Source organism: Panthera uncia, chromosome B4, assembly GCF_023721935.1.
Source record: "Panthera uncia isolate 11264 chromosome B4, Puncia_PCG_1.0, whole genome shotgun sequence".
In the NCBI taxonomy this organism is placed as follows: domain Eukaryota; kingdom Metazoa; phylum Chordata; class Mammalia; order Carnivora; family Felidae; genus Panthera; species Panthera uncia.
The window spans coordinates 42099246-42122579 of NC_064809.1; the positions used below are offsets into that span (position 1 = coordinate 42099246).

At 41.6% G+C, this 23334-nt stretch overlaps 1 protein-coding gene across 1 annotated transcript in view; it reads right to left on the reverse strand.

The window, feature by feature from the left end:
* Window positions 1-5393: 5393 nt before the first annotated feature.
* The window catches only part of LOC125920071 (pregnancy zone protein-like), a 125666-nt gene continuing 107725 nt past the window's right edge, over window positions 5394-23334 (reverse strand). The window contains exons 27-36 of the mRNA XM_049627046.1: window positions 15221-15295; window positions 14378-14558; window positions 12594-12817; window positions 11036-11254; window positions 10484-10611; window positions 9318-9408; window positions 8137-8205; window positions 6605-6707; window positions 5858-5899; window positions 5394-5530 (exon numbers count right to left, since the gene is read on the reverse strand). Coding sequence (XP_049483003.1) covers window positions 5514-5530; window positions 5858-5899; window positions 6605-6707; window positions 8137-8205; window positions 9318-9408; window positions 10484-10611; window positions 11036-11254; window positions 12594-12817; window positions 14378-14558; window positions 15221-15295 — 1149 coding nt within the window. The 3' untranslated portion in view covers window positions 5394-5513. The remainder of the gene's footprint in view (window positions 5531-5857; window positions 5900-6604; window positions 6708-8136; window positions 8206-9317; window positions 9409-10483; window positions 10612-11035; window positions 11255-12593; window positions 12818-14377; window positions 14559-15220; window positions 15296-23334) is intronic.

Below are 23334 nucleotides of genomic sequence, written 5' to 3' on the forward strand. Positions count from 1 at the left end.
AGGGAGACACAGAATCTGAAACAGGCTCCAGGCTCTGAGTTGTCAGCACAGAGCCCGACACAGGGCTTGAACTCACGGACCGCGAGATCACTACCTGAGCCGAAGTCGGACGCTTAACCGACTGAGCCACCCAGGTGCCCCCGGATTTTACTTTTAGGTAATCTTTCCACCCAGTATGGGGCTTGAAATCACATCCCTGAGATCAAGAGTCACACGCTCCCCTGGACTGAGCCAGCCAGGTGCCCCAAGACCCATTAGATTTTGTAATTATAGCCAGAGTCACCTTTTCTGTTCCAAGTAAAGCTTTTGAAGAATGCTAGTGAATTGTGAATTATTTTTCTGTAGAAAACTAGAATTTTATTTTATTTATTTGATTTGAGAGAGAGAGAGAGAGAGAGAGAGAGAGAGAGATTGCACACACGTGAGCAAGGGAAAGGGGCGGAGGGAGAGACAGAGAATCTCAAACAGGCTCCATGCTAAGCACAGAGCCCAATGTGGGGCTTGATCTCACAAACCTGGGATCATGAATTGAGCCAATATCAAGAATTGGATGCTCAACTAACTAAGCCTCCCAGGTGCCCCTAGAAAACTGGAATTTGAAAAGAAGATTTCCTTTGGAGATAAGGAAGAATGAGTTCACATTGAAGTACTTTTGAAAGTATTATTGAAAGGACTTGTTTATTCTTCAGCAATCGTTGTGGGTAATAAAAGAATCCTAGAGGTAGACAAATTAGGCCCATAACTGTACCAATTCTTCATTGTCCACATTGGTGAAGACAGTTTTTTTTTTTTTTTTTTTTTCATTGACGAGGCAAAAACTTAACGACAAGGATTACTTTAGGTCTTCCTGAATCTATGTACTCGAGAGTTCTAGGTGCGAATATTTTCAGGGCTAGATAATACAGACAGATATTTTTACCTGACTTCAGTGAGATTTGGAAACTTATGTGGGTTTTAGGTCCGTCACAAGTTTGGGGTATTGCCTGTGCTTGTAGACTGAATGCAGATTCCTTGCTCTCCAAGAAAACCTTGTATTTCAGAGCTATCTGTGGAACATTATGAATAGAAAGTGTTTCCCATCCAGAGGACCATTCAATGGGTCACAATTCCATTTCTCCCGATGTGTCCTTTTGTTGCCCATGTAGGAATAAATAGAGTTTCCATTTTCAGGAGGAAGGATTACAATCGAACCTCTCCAACTTTCCATGAGAATCTTACCTGAATATACACACATCCTTCCTGTGACAGGTTTATTTTGCACTGCCCCACCCCCCCGCCCCCCCTGCCCCGAGGACTGTCTGGTAATGAGACTCGAGGTAGTAACAAGAGGTTGGTATTCTCCAATTAGAATTTTGTGGAAAATGTTTTTGAAGACTGAATAGTCACCAAAGCAGCTTTCTCAGTCTGACAAAAGTGGTTGCTCCATATCTGGAGAAAGCATGGTGAGCTGTCAGCACAGAGCCCCCACGCAGGGCTCAAACCCACAAACCGTGAGATCATGACCTGAGCTGAAGTCGGACGCTTAACCGACTGAGCCACCCAGGCACTCCTAAATATGTTCTTTTTAAAGAGTGTTTTGACTTTAGGGTCCCTTGAAATCCCGTATGAATTTTAAGATGGGTTTTCCATTTTTGCACAAAACACGATTGAAACCTCGATAGGGGTTTTGGTGAATCTGCCTATAAATTGCTTTGTCATTTAAAAAATATATTTTCATTTTTAACCATAGTTTTAAATTCTTAAAGAAACAGCATCGCTTTTCCTCGGCCATTGCATGGATGCACGTACATATCGTACTCAGTGCTGAAGTATTTGGGGGAGGAGTGGAGAGTTAAAGTCTCTGTGAGCCACCTGGCTCGTCCTCCCCAGGAAGTCTCCAGCACCCTGGCTTCCTTGGGTGTCATTCACTGCCATTTTATTGATTTGTTTTGAGGTTTAATTTTTTAGTGCTTAGTTATTTTTGAGAGAGAGAACACGAGAGCACTATCAGCACAGAGCCCAATGTGGGGTTCCAACTCGTGAACCGTGAGATCGTGCCCTGAGCTGAAGTCAGATGCTCAACCGACTGGGCCACCCAGGTGCCCCCTGTTACATTTTAATTAGGTAATTACGTCACCAGTTAGACATCTGTCTCTCCTCCTGGGCTGTAGCAGGACTTCCTCCGATTTCTTCCCCTGTGCACCCTGAGTACCTAGCACAGTGTCCTGTACATCTCAGGAGCTGATGGGACGGAGGAACCTGAAAAGGTAGGGGGAACGTGCGGGACCCGACAAGCCAGAAAGAACCATTGGACTAATGTAATGGGAAGCCACCAAAGGGCTTTAGACAAAGAAGAGTTACAACCAAATGTGAATTTTCCGGGCGCCTGGGTGGCTCAGTTGGGTGAGCGTCTGACTCTGGGTTTCAGCTCAGGTCATGATCTCACCATTCGTGAATTCGAGCCCCACCTCGAGCCCTGTGCTGTCAGGGTGGAGCCTGTTTGGGATTCTCTCTCCCTCTCTCTGCCTCTCCCCTGCTTGGGCTCTCTCTCTCTCTCAAAATACATAAATACACTTAAAAATATGTGAATTTTCCGAAGAAGACTTTGGCTGCAGTTTGGTGAGTGGTTTGGAGACACGAACGCTCTGGAGGGCACAGCAGCTCTTAAGGTGGGAGGTGAAGGCAGCCTGGGCGAGGGTGAAGGCCATGAGGATGGGAGGGAGGCTGTGAACCTTTTATAGGAGGGAACCTGCACAATTAGAGTTTGGAACGGGATCATTTTGGATCCCGAACCATCGGCTGCTCAGTGCTGGCTGAGGGTCAGAGTCCTACAGCGCGAGGCCCAGGGGATCCTGGGAGGAGTTGGCCCACAGCCCCCAAGCCTCAGACCTATTGTCCTCCTCCCCCTGCCCTGTTGGCAGAACAAATGTAAGGGCATTAACCCAATTACCTGCACTTTCCAATAGATTTTTAAAGTCTCAGCTTTCTGTCAACGCTACTCAGGAAATTGGAGAAAATGATTGGATTCCTAATTGTAATTTTTAAAGCAAGTAATTTCAGATTTGCTTTTTTTTTTTTTTTTTTTTTTTTGAGAGAGGGCATGAGTAGAGGAGGGGCAGGGCAGAGGGAGAGGGAGAGAGAGAATCTTAAGCAGACTCCACACTCAGTGCAGAGCTTAACATGGGGCTCCATCTCACGGCCATGAGATCATGACCTGATCCGAAATCAAGAGTTGGTCGCTTAACTGACTGAGCTGCTACCCAGGCACCTCTCAGCTCCGCTTTCTTGTGGTTAACTGCTCTCCGGGTGTATTGTTACCCTTACTCAGAAACGACCTTGAGCGTCTCCATTTTTGCATAGATTTCCCTTGAAGAAGTCATGGGGTTATTGACAGGCTTTAAAAGATCGTTTCAATAAAGAGCTACCATTTAAGTTTTGAATGTTTTTGTGTGTCAAGAACTAGATTAAGCACACTGCTCGCAGCTATCTCGTGAGGTAGTCGCTGTTTCTAGGCCCATTTCGCAGATGAACCGGAAGTGACTGCTGGTTCCAGCCGGCACCGCTGTGCCCAGTGAGGTCTGTTATGTGGAGGACCTTTGGCTTTTCATCCTCATACACGCTTGTGGAGGCTGATAATATTCTCCTTTTATACAGATCAGAAAACTGAGTTGTGAGAGTCAGTAAGTGCTGGGTAAGATTACATAGGTGCTAAATGCCAGAGCTGGATGTTGAGACCATCCCGCTTTCCACATCTTTGGAAACCTATGCTTTTCCCACCACACCACGCTGAAAATTATATAAAATATGGAAGGGAGGTGATTCTCCAAAGAGGGAAACCCTGACCACCTCACCGTTAGGATAATCATTTCTTCCCTGTGTTTTTGGAAGGACTTTAGCTTGGTCCTGAGTATCGAATTTGTGCTGAATAAATTTTGTGCTCCCTTAGCCCTGTGAGGTTTTTGGTGAGGGGCCTCCGCAGTGATATTGCAGCTTTGCAAGTGGTTTGGAATTCATGTAGGGTCGAGAGGGGGAGGCTGGAATGTATGGAGTTCAGTGATAGCTTTTATCTTTTACTTTTGCCCAGTCCAGAGTTAGAGCTCAGAATGCTTGAACTTCAAAGTCCTTTAAAGCTCTTAGCCGAGGGGCGCCTGGGTGGCTCAGTCGGTTAAGCGTCCGACTTCAGCTCAGGTCACGATCTCGCGGTCCTTGAGTTCGAGCCCCACGTCAGGCTCTGTGCTGATGGCTCAGAGCCTGGAGCCTGCTTCCGATTCTGTGTCTCCCTCTCTCTCTGCCCCTCCCCCATTCATGCTGTGTCTCTCTGTCTCAAAAATAAATAAACGTTAAAAAAAAAAAAAAAAAGCTCTTAGCCGATACCATCCAAGCTTCTGTCAAACCAACCCAAATGAAGATGAGGACTCCTAGGATTATTCCAGAGATCTCTACAAGCTCTTGGAGTTTCTGCTCCTCTAGCCACACAATAAATGATTTCGATACTTCCCACAAAGAAAATGTAGAGATCGGATATTGTGGGGATGCTGATTTCTGCCTCTGAATCGCTTCTTGAGTTTACACCTATGCTTTCATCCTGGCTCAAAGTTCTGGGGGAAAAAAAATGCTCCAATATAACACTCCTATTTGGGCTGCTGAGTTCTATAGATTTTTTATTTTAGAAGGACTCGTTTCTGATGTGTCACCCCTTCAACTTTTTTCAATCTGACATCCTTTATTGAAACCGATCACTTGTATCAATCAATGGCAGATTTGGTTCTGAGGACATGTAATCCCAGCTCAGGTGAAGTTCTAACTAGTTATGCTGCCTCCCAATGTAACTTACCCAACATTGTATTTCATTATTTCCCTTTAACGTGGGAAGTCTTTTCTAGTCGAGACAGTCTTATTCTCTCCTAAAATGCACTCTGGCTTTTTCTTAGGGTATTCCTGTAACCAAACACCCTTCCCACTCTCCTAGTACATAATCCTTCTCCTGAAGCCCCAAGTGAAACCTACTCAGACCAACATCCCGGTAACATTTATTTTTTTTATTATTTTATTTTATTTTATTTTATTTATTTTTTAAACGTTTATTTATTTGTGAGACAGAGAGAGACAGAGCATGAACGGGGTAGGGGCAGAGAGAGAGAGAGACACAGAATCGGAAGCAGGCTCCAGGCTCCGAGTCATCAGCCCAGAACCCGACGCGGGGCTCGAACTCACGGACCGCGAGATCATGACCTGAGCTGAAGTCGGACGCTCAACCGACTGAGCCACCCAGGCGCCCCTCCCGGTAACATTTTTAATTTTCTGAAGTCCCTCAACCCTTGATTGCTATCAATGTTTAATCTTAAGATTCTACTGGGAATTATATGGAAATGTTATAAATGTTTATTGAATGAATGAGGAACCAGTGATAAAGATTGGCCAGAAAAAAAGGTTTATTCCTCAGATCTTCAGACATACAAAAATTCTTTTCTTCCACAGAGACCTGAGTCTGTGGAACAGGTATTCCAGCAAAGCAGTTTTCATTGAAGTGGTCTTCAAGCATTTCCATGATCTGTGAGAGTGGAAAGAAGAGAAAATCAAGAGGGACATGGGTCTCCTGAGCAATGAATATTCTGTCCTTTAGATCTGGGTAGCACGGTGCCTAAGGAAACCTGATTAATATAGTGGGAAGTGAGATTTATTACTTATAATTATTCAAAAAGTAACCCTTTAAAGTTTGGCCATCAGTGATCTTTTCCCAACAAATGAAGTTTTCAGTAATAAGTTGAACTATGAGCAAGAGGGTATCTATGAAAAGCATTTAGCCAGAATTTCATGTTATGGGAGGGACAAGCCAAAGGGGGTGTGACTGCATTTGGAAAGCGTGTGCATTGCTTACCTTTGCTGCAAGGGGCACTGTACTCAGCAATTGCAAACTCATCTGAATGAAAACAAAAACCATTAGGTGAAGTGAGAGGGATAGCAAACACCTGGGGAGACAGGTCCCTTAAAAAATCTTTCCTTATGGGAAGACTTGGGTCGGAAACTTCAGCATCATCCATTTGATGCGTTGCTTGTGGCCTTCTGTTGCCAACTCTTCAAATACAGTGTGTTGTGTTTCTCTTTACCCTACGCTTCTGAAGGACAGTTCACATGTTATACTTCTTTAAATCTCATGGTGTCTTATCGTTGACTTATCTGAAGAAAAGGGAGCTAAATGTCCTACAGGTGGTTGGTATTAGTAATTGACATATTTATACAACTGGGAGTTTCTACAACGTATGTATAGAAGACAGAGAAGAATCAGACTTGATGGAGACAAAATGAAGTAAATAAGAATAGTTAGTGTAATAAGGGGCCCCAATACAGTTCTCAAATCGAAATTTCTGTGATCAGAAATTTAATTTCTAGGGGTGCATGGGTGGCTCAGTCAGTCGAGTGACCAACTCTTGATATTGGCTCAGGTCACGATCTCACGGTCGTGGGATCGAGCCCCGCCTCGGGCTCTGCACTGAGTGTGGAGTCTGCTTGGGATTCTCCCTCTTTCTCTCCCTCTGCCCCTCTCCCTGGTTTTCTTGCTCTCTCTAAAAATAAAAAAAAAAAAAAAAAGAAATTTAATTTCTATGTGGAAGTTGTTCACACTTACCTGTCTCATAGTAATCGTAGACTTTCACTATGGCTGGCTTCAGATCTCTCACTGGGATATCTTGCAGAACCATGAAGGACAAGCTCAGTGTCTCATTGGTCACCTAGAAAGCAAAAGGGAATTAAAATTTTTCTTCTGTCTTCTTTGAAGGAGTTTAAGTATTCATCTACTTTCTTGGGGGAAAAGAACCTTTTTTTTTAATCAACTAACAGTGTCCTTAAATTGCAGAAAGTTCCCAGAGTGAATGAAAAATTCCAAAATTTTTCTTAAATAATCCAATCAATTCATATAGTCGTATAAATAAATGCTAGTCCATGGGCTCTGTTTATAGGGGGTGAATGATATATGATTTTATTGATTGAATGGTCATGTCCATTTTTACATATCCAGAGATTTGGTATAATTTTACTTCCCAATCTTGTAGAAATACTGTGTCAACTCAAAAAGGAATATAAAAAATTGATCATTACAGCCTTACTAAAATTTCATAAAACTTATAAACTATAACATCCATTAATATATGAATGCATAAATTATGTTAGATTACACAACTATAAAGTGAGATTAGTTTATGGGTGGACTGATCTTATCATTTTTTGGTACATCCTTGCTGAGATGGACAGTATTTTCCCCTTTTATATTGTTGATGTGCTGTTGATATAATAATTGAGGTGTCAATTATATAATTGATATATTTGAGATATAATATATAATTGATATAGCAGCATCAACATAAGAATTGATGTTGATATAATTATGTAAAGAAGAAACCATTGGGTTTACCACTGGGTTTCTTCCTTACATTATTCAATATTTTCAAAATAGATTATGGACATAAAAAACACATTGTATAGAGAATTTCTTGCTTATGAGGCCTAGAAATATTCATATCCCAATATTATAATAAGCCATTTCTTCCCATTGTCTCACATGAAATGTGAATAAAGGAGAGGAGAATGTTTACTGGAATTAATATTAGAACGCTCATTTAAAAAAATGTTTTTTTGAGAGAGACAGCACAAGCAGGGGAGGGGCAGAGAGAGAGGGAGAGAGTGAATCCCTCTGCTCAGCACAGAACCTGACACGGCGCTCGAACTCATGGACTGTGAGATCATGACCTGACTCAAAATCAAGAGCTGGACACTTAGCCCACCCAGGCACCCCTAGAATGCTCAAAGTTTTGCCATGAGGTGATGTCTCCAAAATGTCTTCATTCACTTCCTTTAGAATAGGATTATTATAACTCCCTTAGAAGGAGGACTATCAGGGTGCTTGGGTGGCTCAGTCAGTTAAGCATCCGACTTCGGCTCAGGTCATGATCTCGTGGTCTGTGAGTTCGAGCCCCGCGTCGGGCCCTGTGCTGACAGCTCAGAGCCTGAAGCCTGCTTCGGATTCTGTATCTCCCTCTCTCTCTGCCCCTCCCCCACTCACACTCTGTCTCTCTCTCCTTCAAAAATAAATAAACATTAAAAAAAATTTTAGAAGAAGTATTATCTATATTTTTTTCACAACTAGAGTGGCAGGGCTCTCACCTTATCCAGATAAATCAAAACATGGTTGTTGCTGACTTCTGTTCGGCTCACGTGGTTAGATCTTTCAAGCTGGAGAAAATTAATACATCACAAATGTTAATAAACAGATGAAGCCTCTGGGGAAACCAGAGAAAAGGAGAATTTGGATTACCAAATTAAGCCTGAGGGTAAAGCTGCTTCGAATGATTTTTGTAAGTAAAGATGATAATGTTTTTAAAGTAAAAATGAAAGATACTTGGGAGGCAGCATTTAATATTAGTTTGGCACATGCCTATGTGTAATGTTGATATATCTGCAGAAATGTGAAATAAATGTCCTAAACTTGAGAATTTTCCGTATTTCAATGTTCAAGTTACATTCTATTCCTTCATGAAGGAGGTTTCCTTTTTTAACTGTTCTTTTTTTAAATTTTTTGCCTGCTCTAATTTATAGCAATCTCATTTTCCTCTGAACTTCTGTAATACTTCTAGTTTGTGCCCGTCGGTTATTTTTCATATATTTTTTCCACTGGTGCATAAGCTTTATCTTAAGAGTCTAAGCTCCAGGAATCTGCTGATATTCTTCTAGTACATTGTGGCTTCTCGAAGAGAGCTGTTTGTGAAATGAGACACACAGTCCCTCCGGGGGTCATCAAAGCAGTGGATGAAAAGTCTACTGCATCTGGCAAGGTCACCATGTCTGCCCGGAAGGCTCAGGGGACTAAATGAATATTATCCCTAATCCCTGCCACCCTAGTCTTAATCAGTGGTGGAAGGATGGTCTCAGCACTGTTTGTCTCCGTTGGCCATTTGAGTTTAAAAGTAAGACTGGTTAATGATAATAATGCCTCGTAAAACCTTCAGAAGGAAGGGAGAATGTTTTGTGGACCATTCGTTTGTGTGTGTGGGTGTTTTAAGTTATTAGCTTTTTAAAATAAATACTTTTGAATGGGAACAGCGTGATCAAAAACCTGTTCACAGAATTTTGAGATGCATGAAAACAGAGTTCCATGAGGAAAAAAGAAAAAAAAAACCACCACACATCAAAAAACCCATATACAAGCAGGCTAAATTGTATTTCTGATTTGGAGAAAGTGCTAGCCTTTGGTAGAAGTTGATTTAAAATATTTTAAGATTTTCTCAGTCTGGAGATACATAAAACATCAAATAAACTAGAGCCTCCTGGACGTATAATAGACCTACCATTTTCACTGTTGGTTTCAGGGGAATGAAGCCAGATATCATCTTCACATCAGTAATCACCATGTTGGTGGTGGGACGGCTCCCAGTGTAACTGAAGATTTGGGGAAGAAAGGAAATTAGGGCTTTCCATGTTATTGAATATCCTTTTCTCCCATGTCCACAGTAAGCCATCACAGCCTTCAATAGTACATGAAAGCCTTCCTAAATATCCCACCCAAGTGATAGGGAGCTTGTTAAAGCCACAGAGACCGGGCTTTACCCTAGACCTGATGAATCAGGATTTTACGTGTGTGGACTCGAGGTTCTGGAGTTTAAGGAAGCTCTCTGTGAGTGACGCATAGCTGGGCCTGAGACCGCTAATCTCTGCGCGTTATTTGTTACGTATACTTTTAACTTTTGTCCTGAACAGTATCCCCAGCCAGGGTAGAACATTCCTGTGGGCAGAAACGTTTTTTTGGTAAGCCCTGGAGCTATTTGAATGTTGCTGTGCATGTATGCAAATCGATTATTTTGTGTGTAATCTGAGGTTTACTTATTGTCGGTAGGGATTCTAACTACAGACTCACTACGTCCTTCTATTCAGACATTTTGGCAATCGGAGAGAGCAAGAACAATATAGAATTCCATTACAATAGAATGAATTCACTTACATTTAGAATTAAATCAGGAATTCGGGTCAGAGGCAAGGGTGAATGTTCTCTTTTTTTAGTTCTTATTGAGGGGACTTAACTTTTCAATAATGAGGTTTCACAATCACAGATCCTGGAGGCAGGGGAGGCACAATGCATATACCCCATCATGAAGCGATTCTGTATCGGCATGAGGACGCATTGCTTTTTACAACAAAGGTAGTGCAAACATTTATTGCCACGCCACTCAGCTTAATGGGAGTTCCGGTAAGAAGACTGGTTCTTTTTTTTTAACGTTTATTTGTTTTTAGACTGAGAGAGACAGAGGATGAACGGGGGAGGGTCAGAGAGAGGGAGACACAGAATCTGAAACAGGCTCTGAGCGGTCAGCACAGAGCCCGACGTGGGGCTCGAACTCATCGACCGCGAGATCATGACCTGAGCCGAAGTCGGCCGCCTAACCAACTGAGCCACCCAGGCGCCCCTAGAAGACTGGTTCTTATGCCCAGAATTAGACGATCCAGTCACAGGTCTTACCTGACATTCAGTGAGATCTGGAAGCTGGTGTGGGCTTTGGGTCCATCACAGGTTTGGGGCACAGTCTGTACATCCAAAGCAAACGGGGACTCTTCCTTTTCTGGCACAATATTGTATTTCAAGGATGTCTGTGGAACATCAAAGACAAAAATCTGTGTTCCCTCTGGTCACCAGAACTCCTCCAAGCTTCCTCAACTCGTTCTCTGGGTGGCCCTATCATTTGCTGAGTTAGGAATTGAAAAAAAAATTTTTTTTAATATTTTACTTATTATTGACAGAGAGAGAGAGAGAGAGAGAGAGAGAGAGACAGAGCATGAGTGGGGGAGGGGCAGAGAGAGAGGGAGACATAGAATCTGAAGCAGGCTCTGGGCTCCAAGCCGTCAGCACAGAGCCCGACGCGAGGCTCGAACTCATAGACCACGAGATCATGACCTGAGCCAAAGTCGGAAGCTCAACCCCACTGAGCCACCCAGGCGCCCTGCTGAGTTAGGGATTTTTTAGTGAGGACTGTTCCGGTGGGCCCTCTGACCCCATGTGCCCCAAGAGTCTCACCTGGAGGTAGACACATCCTTCTCCTGTCACTGTCATGGTGTATTCTCCAGGCACCTTCGGCAATGAAGTCTGTTGTAGTAACAGGCGGTTGTCGCTGTCCACTTGGAATTTTTCGAAAACCGCCCCTGAGTATTGGATGGTCACCTGTGCAGGCTTCCCAGTTCCGGTGAAAGTGGCTTCCCCATACTTGGACAAGGCATGGAGAGCCACCACTGTGTCCTAGAAAAGATGAGTGAGAGAACCTGTGTAGGCTCAGTAACCTTTTGAGGGCCCAAAGGCTGTCGACAAGATGGGCCTTGACGTCCTCTTTCCTGCTTCCCTCGCTACTTAAATAATGGAGTTCTAATTTCCAGATTGATTAGAATCCTTAGATAGATAACAGAACCGTAATATGCACATATCTGCCTCCAACTGTATGCTTTAGAGGCTTCTTTTATTTCTCAGAAAATTGATCTTTTCCTATGGATGAATGTTTGTGGGATATGGGCTGTGGAAAGTATATGTGAATGGGAATCATTCATTGGCATTAGCTATTTGTCTAAGATGTCTTACTTGGTAATTGTGGTTATGTCTGCCATCACTCAACCAAAGATCAGTCTGCCTCTCACCCCAAATTAAACTCTGCTCTGTTGCTGAGTTCAGTGCCCTGAGAAAACCCAAGGTCCTTTGCAGCCATGATCAGGGGCATGCTTAATTATAATTATCTTCTTGATTTATTGGCATTTTTTGGCTCTCCCTTTTTTTTTTTTTTTTTACCACATGTCTGGATTCCTCCCACCCTTGCATGCCATCTTCTCAATTCTCAAATCTTCTCAGCATTGAACCTGAATGATATTCTTTAAACAATAGATTTAAGAAAGAATAACTGTTGTCATAAAAGTATTCCATGTTTTCCCCATTCATATGGAAAAATAAGCCTAAATTCTCTGAAAATAACACTTCCTGCTGTGTACCTATTGACGGATTTTTTTTAGATAGTCTTACGATGTTGGCAATAATAAAGCAAGTTCTTCATGCTGCTGGTGAACAAATATTTGTATAGCAAAGGGTGAATAGTGGAAGCATAAAATGTGTCGGCTTCAAAATAAGCCGGTTAAAGGGGACCTTTGAATGCAGAGATTTGCAAGGAGAGCTTTTTTGGGTTTTGAGTGGCGCTCCTGAGAACTGTTTGAAACTGTTCAAACTGTTTGAAACTGTTTCCAACTGTTGTTTGAAAGGGACTCTTAGAACTTCCAGAAGATTCCTGAAGGTAGGTTTTTAAAAGCCATTCTGCTGTGGCCATTGCACATAGGGTCTCACTTCTTTAGGGAGGTAGAGTTTTTATTGGCAGGAGGGGACTGTGATGATAACAGGGCTGGGGTGCCAGAACTGCAGGAATTTTCTTTTTAGCCCTCTTTGACTTTGAGTTTTCCTTATTTCTCGCTCTCCCTGAATACTCGTCATATTTTCCTCATTTCGAGTTATCCGCATCCTCATTTTTCCCTCTTGCATGTGTTTATATCTTGTTCAGAGCTTTTGTTCCCTGAAGGCGAAGCAAAAGTTTCTGGCAGACACAGACCTGGGTGGAGGAGAAGCCCCCGTGGGCATTCTGTTGCTTTAGGATCCAGCTCACGATGCCCGCGGCCAAAGTCAGGTCCTCGGAGGTCGGGCCGGGCTGGGCCGTGAGGTGGGCGAGGAGCACATAGGACGTCATCTCCACCTCAGCTGAGGGAGCCTGGGGCTGATAAAGAGGCCCCACTGGTGCCTTGGGTTTCTGAGGTCGCTCCCAGTGGACGGAATTGTCTGGAGGTGAGAAAAAGAGATTTGTGAGTAACCACATATTCATATCTAATTTAAGCCCGAGCTTAAGTGGAGGGTGCCTTCCAATTATATTCCCTTGGACCTTATCTAGATGCTTTTCCTTCTGCGTAAACCTGAACGTGGTTTGTTTCAGCCAGCCTAAGGCGGAAAATGTTGCTGAGTCATAAGCCCACAGCCAACGAAGTTGTCAAACGGTGGCTATGGTTGGGCCGTTGGGGGGAAATTGCAGAGCAAGTTCGCTCCCTGACTGTGGGGGTTGCTTGTTTCTGATGTTATCCAGACCTTATCTGGGCTTTGTGAAATTTTCTATAAATTTTCCTATTGAGATTTCTTGTGAGGATCGCAGATGACATGAGATAACGGAGTTTGCACTCATTAGGGTGCGAATAGTACCCTAATAACAGTACGAAATAACAGTAATCCTTAAGGTAACCAAAGGCTGACCAGGGTGGGACCTAATGGGAACCGATTTAAACTGCTGTGGGAAGTAAATTACGCTGCGGAGTAAATCACAATTTGGGAACATCCAGCAAAGGGGAAGATGTGTTTTGCCTACGAATCAGCGATTCACTTCTCGAAGTAGAACCTACAGGAACTCACACCCACGCACAAGGAGACAGACACATCAGTGAGTATTCACTGCAGCACGGTTTGCCATAGCAACAAATAAGAGACAACACCTATGATGAGAGACTCTTTAACATAAGTTATGAGTTACCTATATTTTGCACTATATTATGCGGCAGAGAAAATAATGAATTAGAGCTATAGGCCCTCAGTAGGGGACTCCTGTTAGCACAATGTGGAACTTAAAAAACAAAAGGCAGACAAACAGACAAGAAAACAAGATGCAGAAATACTCAAAAGTGTGATACTGTTGATTTAAGGATGAAGAACACATCAAAATTCTGAATATTGTTTAGGAATATAGGTGGAGTAAACATAAAGCTATCCATAGAAATGGTAATGACAAATTCAGGGTAATGGTCGCCTTTGGGGGTGGGAGGGGCACACAGAATTTTTCCTGCATTGGTAATTTTGTATTTCTTAAGCTGGGAGGGAAGTATAAAGTGGTTTGCTGATTATCCTTTATGCCTTTTTGTATATCTGAAACCTTCCCGATACATTTTAAGAATAAACACGTAACGGCACCGTTAAGGCAGAAAGGTAGAATATATTTTATTGGATAAACTATTACCATTTGCATTTTATTTTCTATTTTTTCGACCTGAGCAGGGGAGGGGGCAGAGTAAATACTATTATTACCCCCATCTTACTGATGAAGGAACTGAAACATAGACAAGTTAAGCGACTTGCCCAAGGTCACACTGTTAAACTGTTCTGGAGCCAGTCTCCAGAGGCTGAGCTTCTCACGACTACAGTGCACCTGCCTCTTATCTTTTGGTGTGTGACTTGCTTAAGAAGTTCCAGATTTTATGGTGATAGAGACAAGAGAAGAGAGGGGAAAGCGATCACAGGAGGTAGGTGTGGGGGGTTTTGAGGTATGGTTCTTGATACAGAGAAGGCAGGATGTTTGCTCACCTTCCTTCACAGCTTCCTCATTAAGTAAGTGGAGTATCTCCTTGCTCCTGTCCTGGTTACCTACCAGGGCAAAAGCATAGGCCAACAGTGCCTTGGTGTAGACGTGTTTTTCATGGGGTCCTTCCTTTGCTGAATTCCAGGCTGACTCCAAGCAGAACAGGGCATTGCGCACAACAGGGTGCTGAGGGGGGAAAACAAGGAGGGAACCGAGCTGTGTGAACAGGGACACTGGCTTTCCCAGGTAAATGTGGATCATTTTCCAAATGCATGTGTCCGTCTGTTCTCGTTCTTTTCCTTCTTTTTTTTTTTTTAACGTTTATTTATTTTGAGAGCACTCAGGAGGGTGAGAGAGGGGCAGAGAGAGAGGGAGACACAGAGAATCCCAAGCAGGCTCCATGCTGTCGGTGCAGAGCCCGGCTTGGGGCTCGATGTCGTGAACCGCGAGATCATGACCTGAGCTGAAATCAAGAGTGAGATGCTTAACCTACTGAGCCACCCAGGTGCCCCCATCTGTTGTCATTTTTATGGAGAGAGAGAATAGTATTTTATGTTATTATTACATTCGTTAGGCAGGAGCACAGACCATATTTTTAGAACTCATTTTGTATGTACATATGGCAAGAGTGGGAGGTCTTAGGGGAGAAATAGCTTAGGGGGCATCCCTGGGATAGTGTATATCTTTCTTAACGGATTGACCACATTTCCTATTGATCTGAGAAGCATTGGCATGGCATAGAAGGAAAGCTGACACCTGGCTTTTAGTAAGGTGATATTTCTGACAGCCGGACAGCAGTGTCATTGTGTCCAAACTATGCCTCAGCAGGGGAATGAGGTGGTACCTACAGTGGCGGGGAGAGGAATCTCCAGAAGGGAAATGGTGATGTAGGCAGAAAGGGTCACTTCGTCTTCCACTCCACCCTGTAAGTGTGGGGGGGGGGGTAGAGAGAGAGATTTGATTAATTGAACTTCTGAGAATGCTCTTAATCAGCTCCTGGGTGTCATGGAATGTATCCTTACTCGTCTGCATCCCCAGGGGGCAAATTAGCACAAGCAACCTACGTTCCATCCCTTCTTTCTTGGCACTATCCGGGATCTATCTATCAATCTATCTATCAATCTATCTATCTATCTATCTATTATTTGTCTTTCCTAAGGAATTCCTATATTATCCTTGTAGACATCAGAATGGACAGATAAAAGCTAACTCCACGAACACCTCACCTTAATGGCATTGTTGAGCAGAGACCCAGAGCTCCTGAAACAGCCATTGTCCTTCTGCTTTTGGGAGAGCCAGGTGAGGGCTTGGGTGATGTGTGCTTCATCAATGAAGATGTAGGCTCGAGCCTGGGCAAAAGTCTTCAGTACAAAGGCAGTAAGCCTGAGCAGGAGGGAGGCGATGGTGATGTTTATGTTGTGACAATAGTTTTATAACTGCGTCACAGTGACAGGCTTCATCGGACACCATTTACATTGATGTGAGTCACCTGACCAGTATTCACGTGTATTTAGAACTCCCATCTTCATTAGACTGCTTGATTAATCTGCTAAATCTGGTATTTCCTTGCTGACTCATTTTCTCTTTGCTACAGCGAGTAACGTTCTAATGTTCTTCTAATGTTACTTGTCTTTACTTATTTGAGTAAGGTTTTCCATCTTTCTTCTCTTTAGAGACTTCCTTCTGTAGATGGCAGAATCTTCTACGGAAAATTGTGGTAACTTCTAACTGCTTTACTTTGCCTTAGGGATTTTAAAACAATGTTTCGTGTCACTGGGTCCCCCTCATTTCTTTCTTCCTATGAGTGAATTTATTCTCAGTCAAGATGAGTATGATCTAAAAGCCTACCACAAGTGGAAGTTAACGTGGTTTATCTAAAAGTTATGTGATACGTTCACTGGCCATATTATTTAAAAACTCATGGTTACGGGAGCGATTTTAGAAAAAAATAGCCATTTAAAAATAGCTATCATATTATTATTGTTATTTTTTTTTTTAAATTTTAAATGTTTATTGAATTTTTTGAAGGAGAGAGAGACAGAGTGTGAGCGGGGAGGGGCAGAGAGAGAGAGACGGAGACACAGAATCCGAAGCAGGCTCCAGGCTCCCAGCTGTCAGCACAGAGCCTGACGTGGGGCTCGAGCTCATGGACTATGAGATCATGACTTAGCAGAAGTCGGACGCTTAACTGACTGAGCCACCCAGGCGCCCCAATTTCATTACTATTTTTAACCGATTTTAATTTTAAGTAATCTCTACGCCAACATGGGGCTGAACTTAACAACGTGAAGTCAACTATTGCATGCTCTACTGATTCAGCCAGCCAGGTGCCCCCCCAAAGGCATCTATTTTATTTTATTATTATTATTTTAAAATTTTACTTTATTTTTTAGAAGTTTATTTATTTATTTTGAGAAAGAGAGAGAGAGAGAGAGAGAGCACGCACAAGTCAGGGAGGGACAGAGAGAGAGGCAGGGAGACAGAATCCCAAGCTGGCTCTGAGCTGTCAGTGCAGAGCCTGATTCGGGGCTCAGATTCACAAACCATGAGATCATGACCTGAGCCGAAATCAAGAGTCGGGCGCTTAACCGACTGAGCCACACAAGAGCCCCCCCCACCCCCCCAGAATAGCTATTTTAGAAAGAATATGCTTGGTGTTATTAACAGGACGAATTTTGGGGACAGATCTAATATACATGTATTTGAATGTCAACTTTTCTGGTGGTTACCTCTCTAGTCTTGGTATAGGTACTGAGCATAACCAACTACAGGTTTAATAATACATATCTGATAAGGTTACTGTGAATATACTTGTGATAATACATGTAAAAGAGCTGGTACGGAAATAGGAGCTCAAAAAACTGTCTATTCCTTACCAGGTATTGCCCTCATTCCTGCCATATTTTTCCCCAAAGGTGCTATAGGAGCCATCATGGTGCTTATAGGTCAGCTGTCTCTGGTAACCTGGAATAGAAGGTTAATGAAACAGTATGACAGATGGCATGTGTTTTGGCCAGAAAAATTACCAAAATGCCTCGGTCTCTGCTGATATTTCTTTCTTTCTTTCTTTTTTTTTTTTAATTTTTTTTTTAACGTTTATTTACTTTTGAGACAGAGAGAGACAGAGCATGAACGGGGGAGGGGCAGAGAGAGAGGGAGACACAGAATCCGAAGCAGGCTCCAGGCTCTGAGCCGTCAGCACAGAGCCCGACGCGGGGCTCGAACTCACGGACCGCGAGATCGTGACCTGAGCTGAAGTCGGACGCTTAACCGACTGAGCCACCCAGGCGCCCCGATATTTCTTTCTTTTAAAAAAATTTTAAAAAAGCATTTATTTATTTTTGAGAGAGAGAGCACACAAGTGGGAGAGGGGCAGAGAGAGAGAGAGAGAGGGACAGAGGATCCCAGGCGGGCTCTGCACTGACAGCAGAGAGCCTGATGTGGGGCTTGAACCCACGAACTGCGAGATTCTGACCATCTGGCGTCCCTTTGGTGATATTTCTTAAATTTTGCTGTCATATGTTAGAAGGGTCTGAGTTCTAAACATTAATGGGAAGTTGGACCCTGGATAGTTACCATAAAATTAGCAGTCACAGCATGCATACCAAAGTAACTATGATACTATGAGAAGCCAACATACCATAGAACCGATAAGTAATTCAAGCCTATTGGGAAATCCAGTGTATTGTTAAAATGACTCTGTGAAGTTTTCACTTACTTGTTTAATCACTCACCGGTATTGAGGTAGCCAATGGCCTTGGACTTGACCTCTGGAGTCAGCTGCTGTGTCTTATTTAGGTAATTCAGAACATAGATGTTAGGAGCAAAGAGGACCATATTCTGTTCTCCACAGCCATAGGGCATTCGGAGGAGATTTTGTATATTTTGCATGGCAGAGCCCAAGATGTCTCCTAGGGAATGGGAGAGATGGGACATCATAAGTCTTATAGATTATAATCTATCCGAATCCTTAAGAAGAAAGGAATAATTTTAGGAAGGTTGAAAAATGAAGATTTTGGGCAAGGGTGAGCTGTCCAGGGACAGGAGTATGATTGGGAGCAATGAACAAGCCCAAAGACGGAGGGAAGACTGAAGTTGAAATTATAGTTGTTATTTTGAGGGAGTATTTATGGAAAAGAAATACAGTAAAAACTGCCCATATAGTAGAATGATTCACAGGGACGGAGCTCACCCAATACCGAGATGGAGGCTCGGGCAGATTCTTCTACCACGTTCTGTGGCAGCTTCAGAGATAATTGTTCAGACACTCCGGTATCTAGAGAAACACACAAGCCATAATGAAAATAATGCTCCTGCAGAGCTCCAAAACACAGAAGCCAGACTATGCCTTATACTTAAACTTCTGAAAAGTTATCCCTCTTTCAGTATTTCCCTTAAAAAAATACATACATATATATATATATATACACACACATATATATATACACACATATATATATAATCTTAAATGTGTACAAACGAGATTCTGAGATTTCTAGAAATTCTTCTTCCCCATCCCTCTTTTCCCCCATGTATTTAGAGTGCATTCCAAACAAGGCTACAAATTGACAAGTGCCCATGATGTTGTGACTCCGTCGTGACCATCCCGTGGCTAGCATGAGATGGTTATCACAAGAGGATCAGTTTAGCGTCTATTCCTAACCTCCTTACTTGACAGTTGTATGAAAAAACCCCCTAATGTATACATAAGCAAAGGAAAAATCTCTGGGATTTCCAAATTCCGAAAACAAGGTCCTTACTGCCCTCAAATTTCACAGATATGAAGATCGTATTTTTATGGGGGCCCGAGACATGGGACTGGGGGTGAAGGTGAACAGTATCTGACTCACTGAACATAGAATAATTGCTGCTGCTAGGCATACATTTACTGCCATTTTAGGATTGGTAAATTTCATGACGATGAAAGAGAAATGTAGCATTTATCTTCATGCTGCATCCCCCTTTCTCGTGAAATTAACATTGAAACTTTGGTCAAAGGGTACAAATTTTCAGTTACGCAGGAAGATTATACTGTAGAGATCTATTGTATAGAACAATGCCTGCTATTAACAATACCATACTGAACACTTAAATGCTTATTTGCTAATAGGATAGATCTCATACTAAGTGATCCTATCACACAAAAAATATGCTAATAAGTGAGTGGCAGGAAACTTCTGGAGGTGATGGATAAGTTTATAGTATAGATTGTGGTGACAGTCTTACAGGTGTATACTTATTTCCAAACTCATCAAGTTGTATACATTAATTATGTATGTTGTTAATTACATTTATATACACAGTTGTGTATCTAAATTTTAATTTTATATATAATATAATATACAATTATATATACAATATATAATATACAATTATATAATATACAATTATATATTATATAATAATATAATATATAATATATAATTATATAATATATAACATATAATATAATTATATATATTATATATTATTTGTATGTTAAAAAATTTTTTTTAATGTTTTTTATGTATTCTTGAGAGATAGAGAGAAAGTGCATGTGCACACTTGCATGCAAGCATGGAGAGGCAGAGAGAGAGAATCCTAAGCAGGCAACATGGGGCTCGAACTCATGAAGCCCGAGATCATGACCTGACCCGATATAAAGAGTTGGATGCTGGGGCGCCCGGGTGGCTCAGTCGGTTGAGCAGCCGACTTCGGCTCAGGTCACGATCTCGCGGTCCGTGGGTTCGAGCCCCCCGTCGGGCTCCGTGCTGACAGCTCGGAGCCTGGAGCCTGTTTCGGATTCTGTGTCTCCCTCTCTCTGACCCTCCCCCGTTCATGCTCCGTCTCTCTCTGTCTCAAAAATAAATAAACGTTAAAAAAAAAAAAAAAAAGAGTTGGATGCTTAACCACCTGAGCCACCCAGGGGCCCTGTATTATTTGTATGTTAAAAAAAAAAAACAAAAAACAAAAAACTCTCTTACCTTCCCCCCAAGAAACTTTTGTAAGAAAACAGATACCAGAGAGGAGCCTGAGTGGATTCTCTCTCTCTCTCTCTGCCCCTTCCCCTCTCTCTCAAAATAATTAAATAAACGTTAAAAAAAAAAAAAGATGCCATAAAAAAGGTAAAAGACAAATTACCAAGCCAAAAAGAAAAAAAAGCAACTTATTCAATAGATAAAGAATCAGTCAGATACAGATGAATCAGGAAAAAAAAAAAAATCACTCCAACCTGAAAGGTCACAGGATATGAAGGCATTCATAAATATGTAAAAATGAGCTCATCGTCACTTGTGATTGTAGAGATTTAGGTTAAAACATTATATTTTTTCATCTAAAATTTTCACCAAAATTGAAAACTTTCATGGTAAAAGATGCTGGTGATCACGGAGGGAAATATAAACTTGGTGAGAATATTAACTGTTAGATATTAGCAAAAGGGTTTTTAAAGTTCTATTAAAACTGAAGAATATACATATCACCTCTTAATTAGGAATTTCACATTTTACAAATAAATATACTTGCATCTGGGGGTGCCTGGGTGGCTCAGTTGGTGAAGCGTCTGACTCAGAGCCTGCCTGGAATTCTCTGTCTCCCTCTCTCCCTCTCTGTCCCTAACCTGCTCGCTCTCTATGTCACTTTCAAAATAAATAAACACTTAAAAAATACTTGCGGGGCACCTGGGTGGCTCAGTCAGTTAAGTGTCCGACTTTGGCTCAGGCCACGATCTCATGGTTCGTGAGTTCAAGCCCACATCAGGCTCTGTGCTGACAGCTCAGAGCCTGGACCCCGCCTCTGATTCTGTGTCTCCCTCTCTCTCTCTGCCCCTTCCCAGCTCATGCTCTGTCTCTCTCTCTCTTTCTCAAAAATAAATAAACATTAAAAAATTAAAAAAAAAAAACCCTTGCATCTATACATAAGGAGGTATTTATTTATTTATATTTATTCATCTGGCAAATAGTTAAGAAAATGAGGAATAGCTAAAATACCAATCAGAACTGTGATATATCGATAGTAGGGAATTTTACTAAAATTATATCAAAGGGAATTACCTTTTAGGAATGGGACTAAAAGGGATTACCTAGTTCTATAATTTAACATGGTTAGATTTTTAAGCTAGATTGCTGAGTAAGAAGTCACGAAATGTTGCTTATACAAGTTACAGGATGAAACTTAATACCATTTACATAAATCACATATATAAATAAATTCATCTATGCATATTATTTTTAAACATATATGGATGATAATTAAAGTATTAAAAATATTGCCTTTAATATGAGAATGTATTTTTGTATTACACAGACAATAAAAATTAACTAAAATTTTTTTTTTTGCTGTTTATTTTGGGGAAAGAGACAGAGTGTGACTGGGGGAGGGACAGAGAGAGAGGGAGACACAGAATCTGAGGCCGGCTCCAGGCTCTGAGCTGTCAGCACAGAGCCCAACATGGGGCTCGAACCCATGAACTGTGAGATCATGACCTGAGCCAAAGTCAGATGCTTAACTGACCGAGCCACCCAGGTGCCCCCAATAAAAATTAATTTTAATAAAACTGCTTGATGATCAGCTCTAGACACGTAAGAAATAAATCAAAGTAAAGAACTCAGGAATGGAAGGCAAGCCATGATAAAAGGATTTGGTGGTAAATTCACTTAAATGTAGAAATAAGGCTAGATAACCAGGCAATTATGTTTTTAGAACACTTTTTATATATTTGAAGTCTTGACAGTATAATAAACACAGTAAACAAAAATTCATAGGTAGACAGAGAAAGTCGAGAAACACATGTATGATGTTGACTCCATGTTGTTTGAGGTGAGAACACATTGTGTCGATAAATTTCTTAGTATACTAAATTTCTGTAAGTGTTTTTGTTTAGACTAGAAAATTCTTCACCAAGATAAAGTTATATCTTCTATTGTGAGTTTCTTTAGTGTCTTCTCAAATGGGTTGATGGTTCTCTGGGTCTTACTTACCTTGTAGGGAAGCGTAGGAATAATATATAATGTCATGTATATAATATATATATATATAATGTATATATGTATATAATTATAATATATATAATATGTATATAATTATATATAATTATATATATATGAAACCTGTCTCCTGGACTTTATAATAGTATACAAAATTCTTCGAACTTTAAATGTTACACAAACTTTGGTCAATGCTATCTTAATTATGATGAGTGACTCTTACCTGGTGGACAGAGCAGGGAGTTGAATGTTGCTTCCTTCTCTAGTCCTTCAGGCTTTAGATGGAAAGAAAGAAAAGGTAGAGGTAAGAATGGACATGTACGTTGGTAGTAGAACTGACTTCCAAATGTATTACATAAATAAATTCTGTAAGTATAAGCAATATGAAGGAGACAGGTTGATAGATGAGGAGGAAGTGAGGGAAAAATGATATAAATATTGAGACAGAGAGAGAGAGAGAGAGAGAGGGAGAAAGAGAAGAGGAGAGAATATTGTGAACTCTTCTGTGATTATGTATTATTTAACCCTTCTTAACTAAAACTTGGGATCTCAACTGGATTCACCATTGTTTTTATTGACTCGTTGTGACCTGTCAAATGGATTGGCTTACTTACTTCAACCAGCAGAGACTTGATGATTGTGTCTTTCTTTCCATATTCAGGGACCACAGTCACCTCGGTCCCACATGGCTCTTGAGACTCCAGTGCCTCTGCGCTCACGGTGAAGTTCACATTTCCTAAAAATGGGGCAGTACAGATGAGCACCATCGTCTTCTTTCTCCATGCCTCCAAACCTCAAGTTTCATAAGTGTTCAATGTTTTGTAACCTCTTTTTGTTTTATAAAAACACAGGAGCAGGAATGGAAACACAGAGGCTAATGATACTGAGAATCCAAGGCAGAGGTGGAAGTAAAGGAAGTGGGGAGAGCCTTCTAGAGTAAAAGACACAGGCGAAAATCCTACCATTGGAGGGGGTGTGTTTTTGCCTCAGGGAAATAA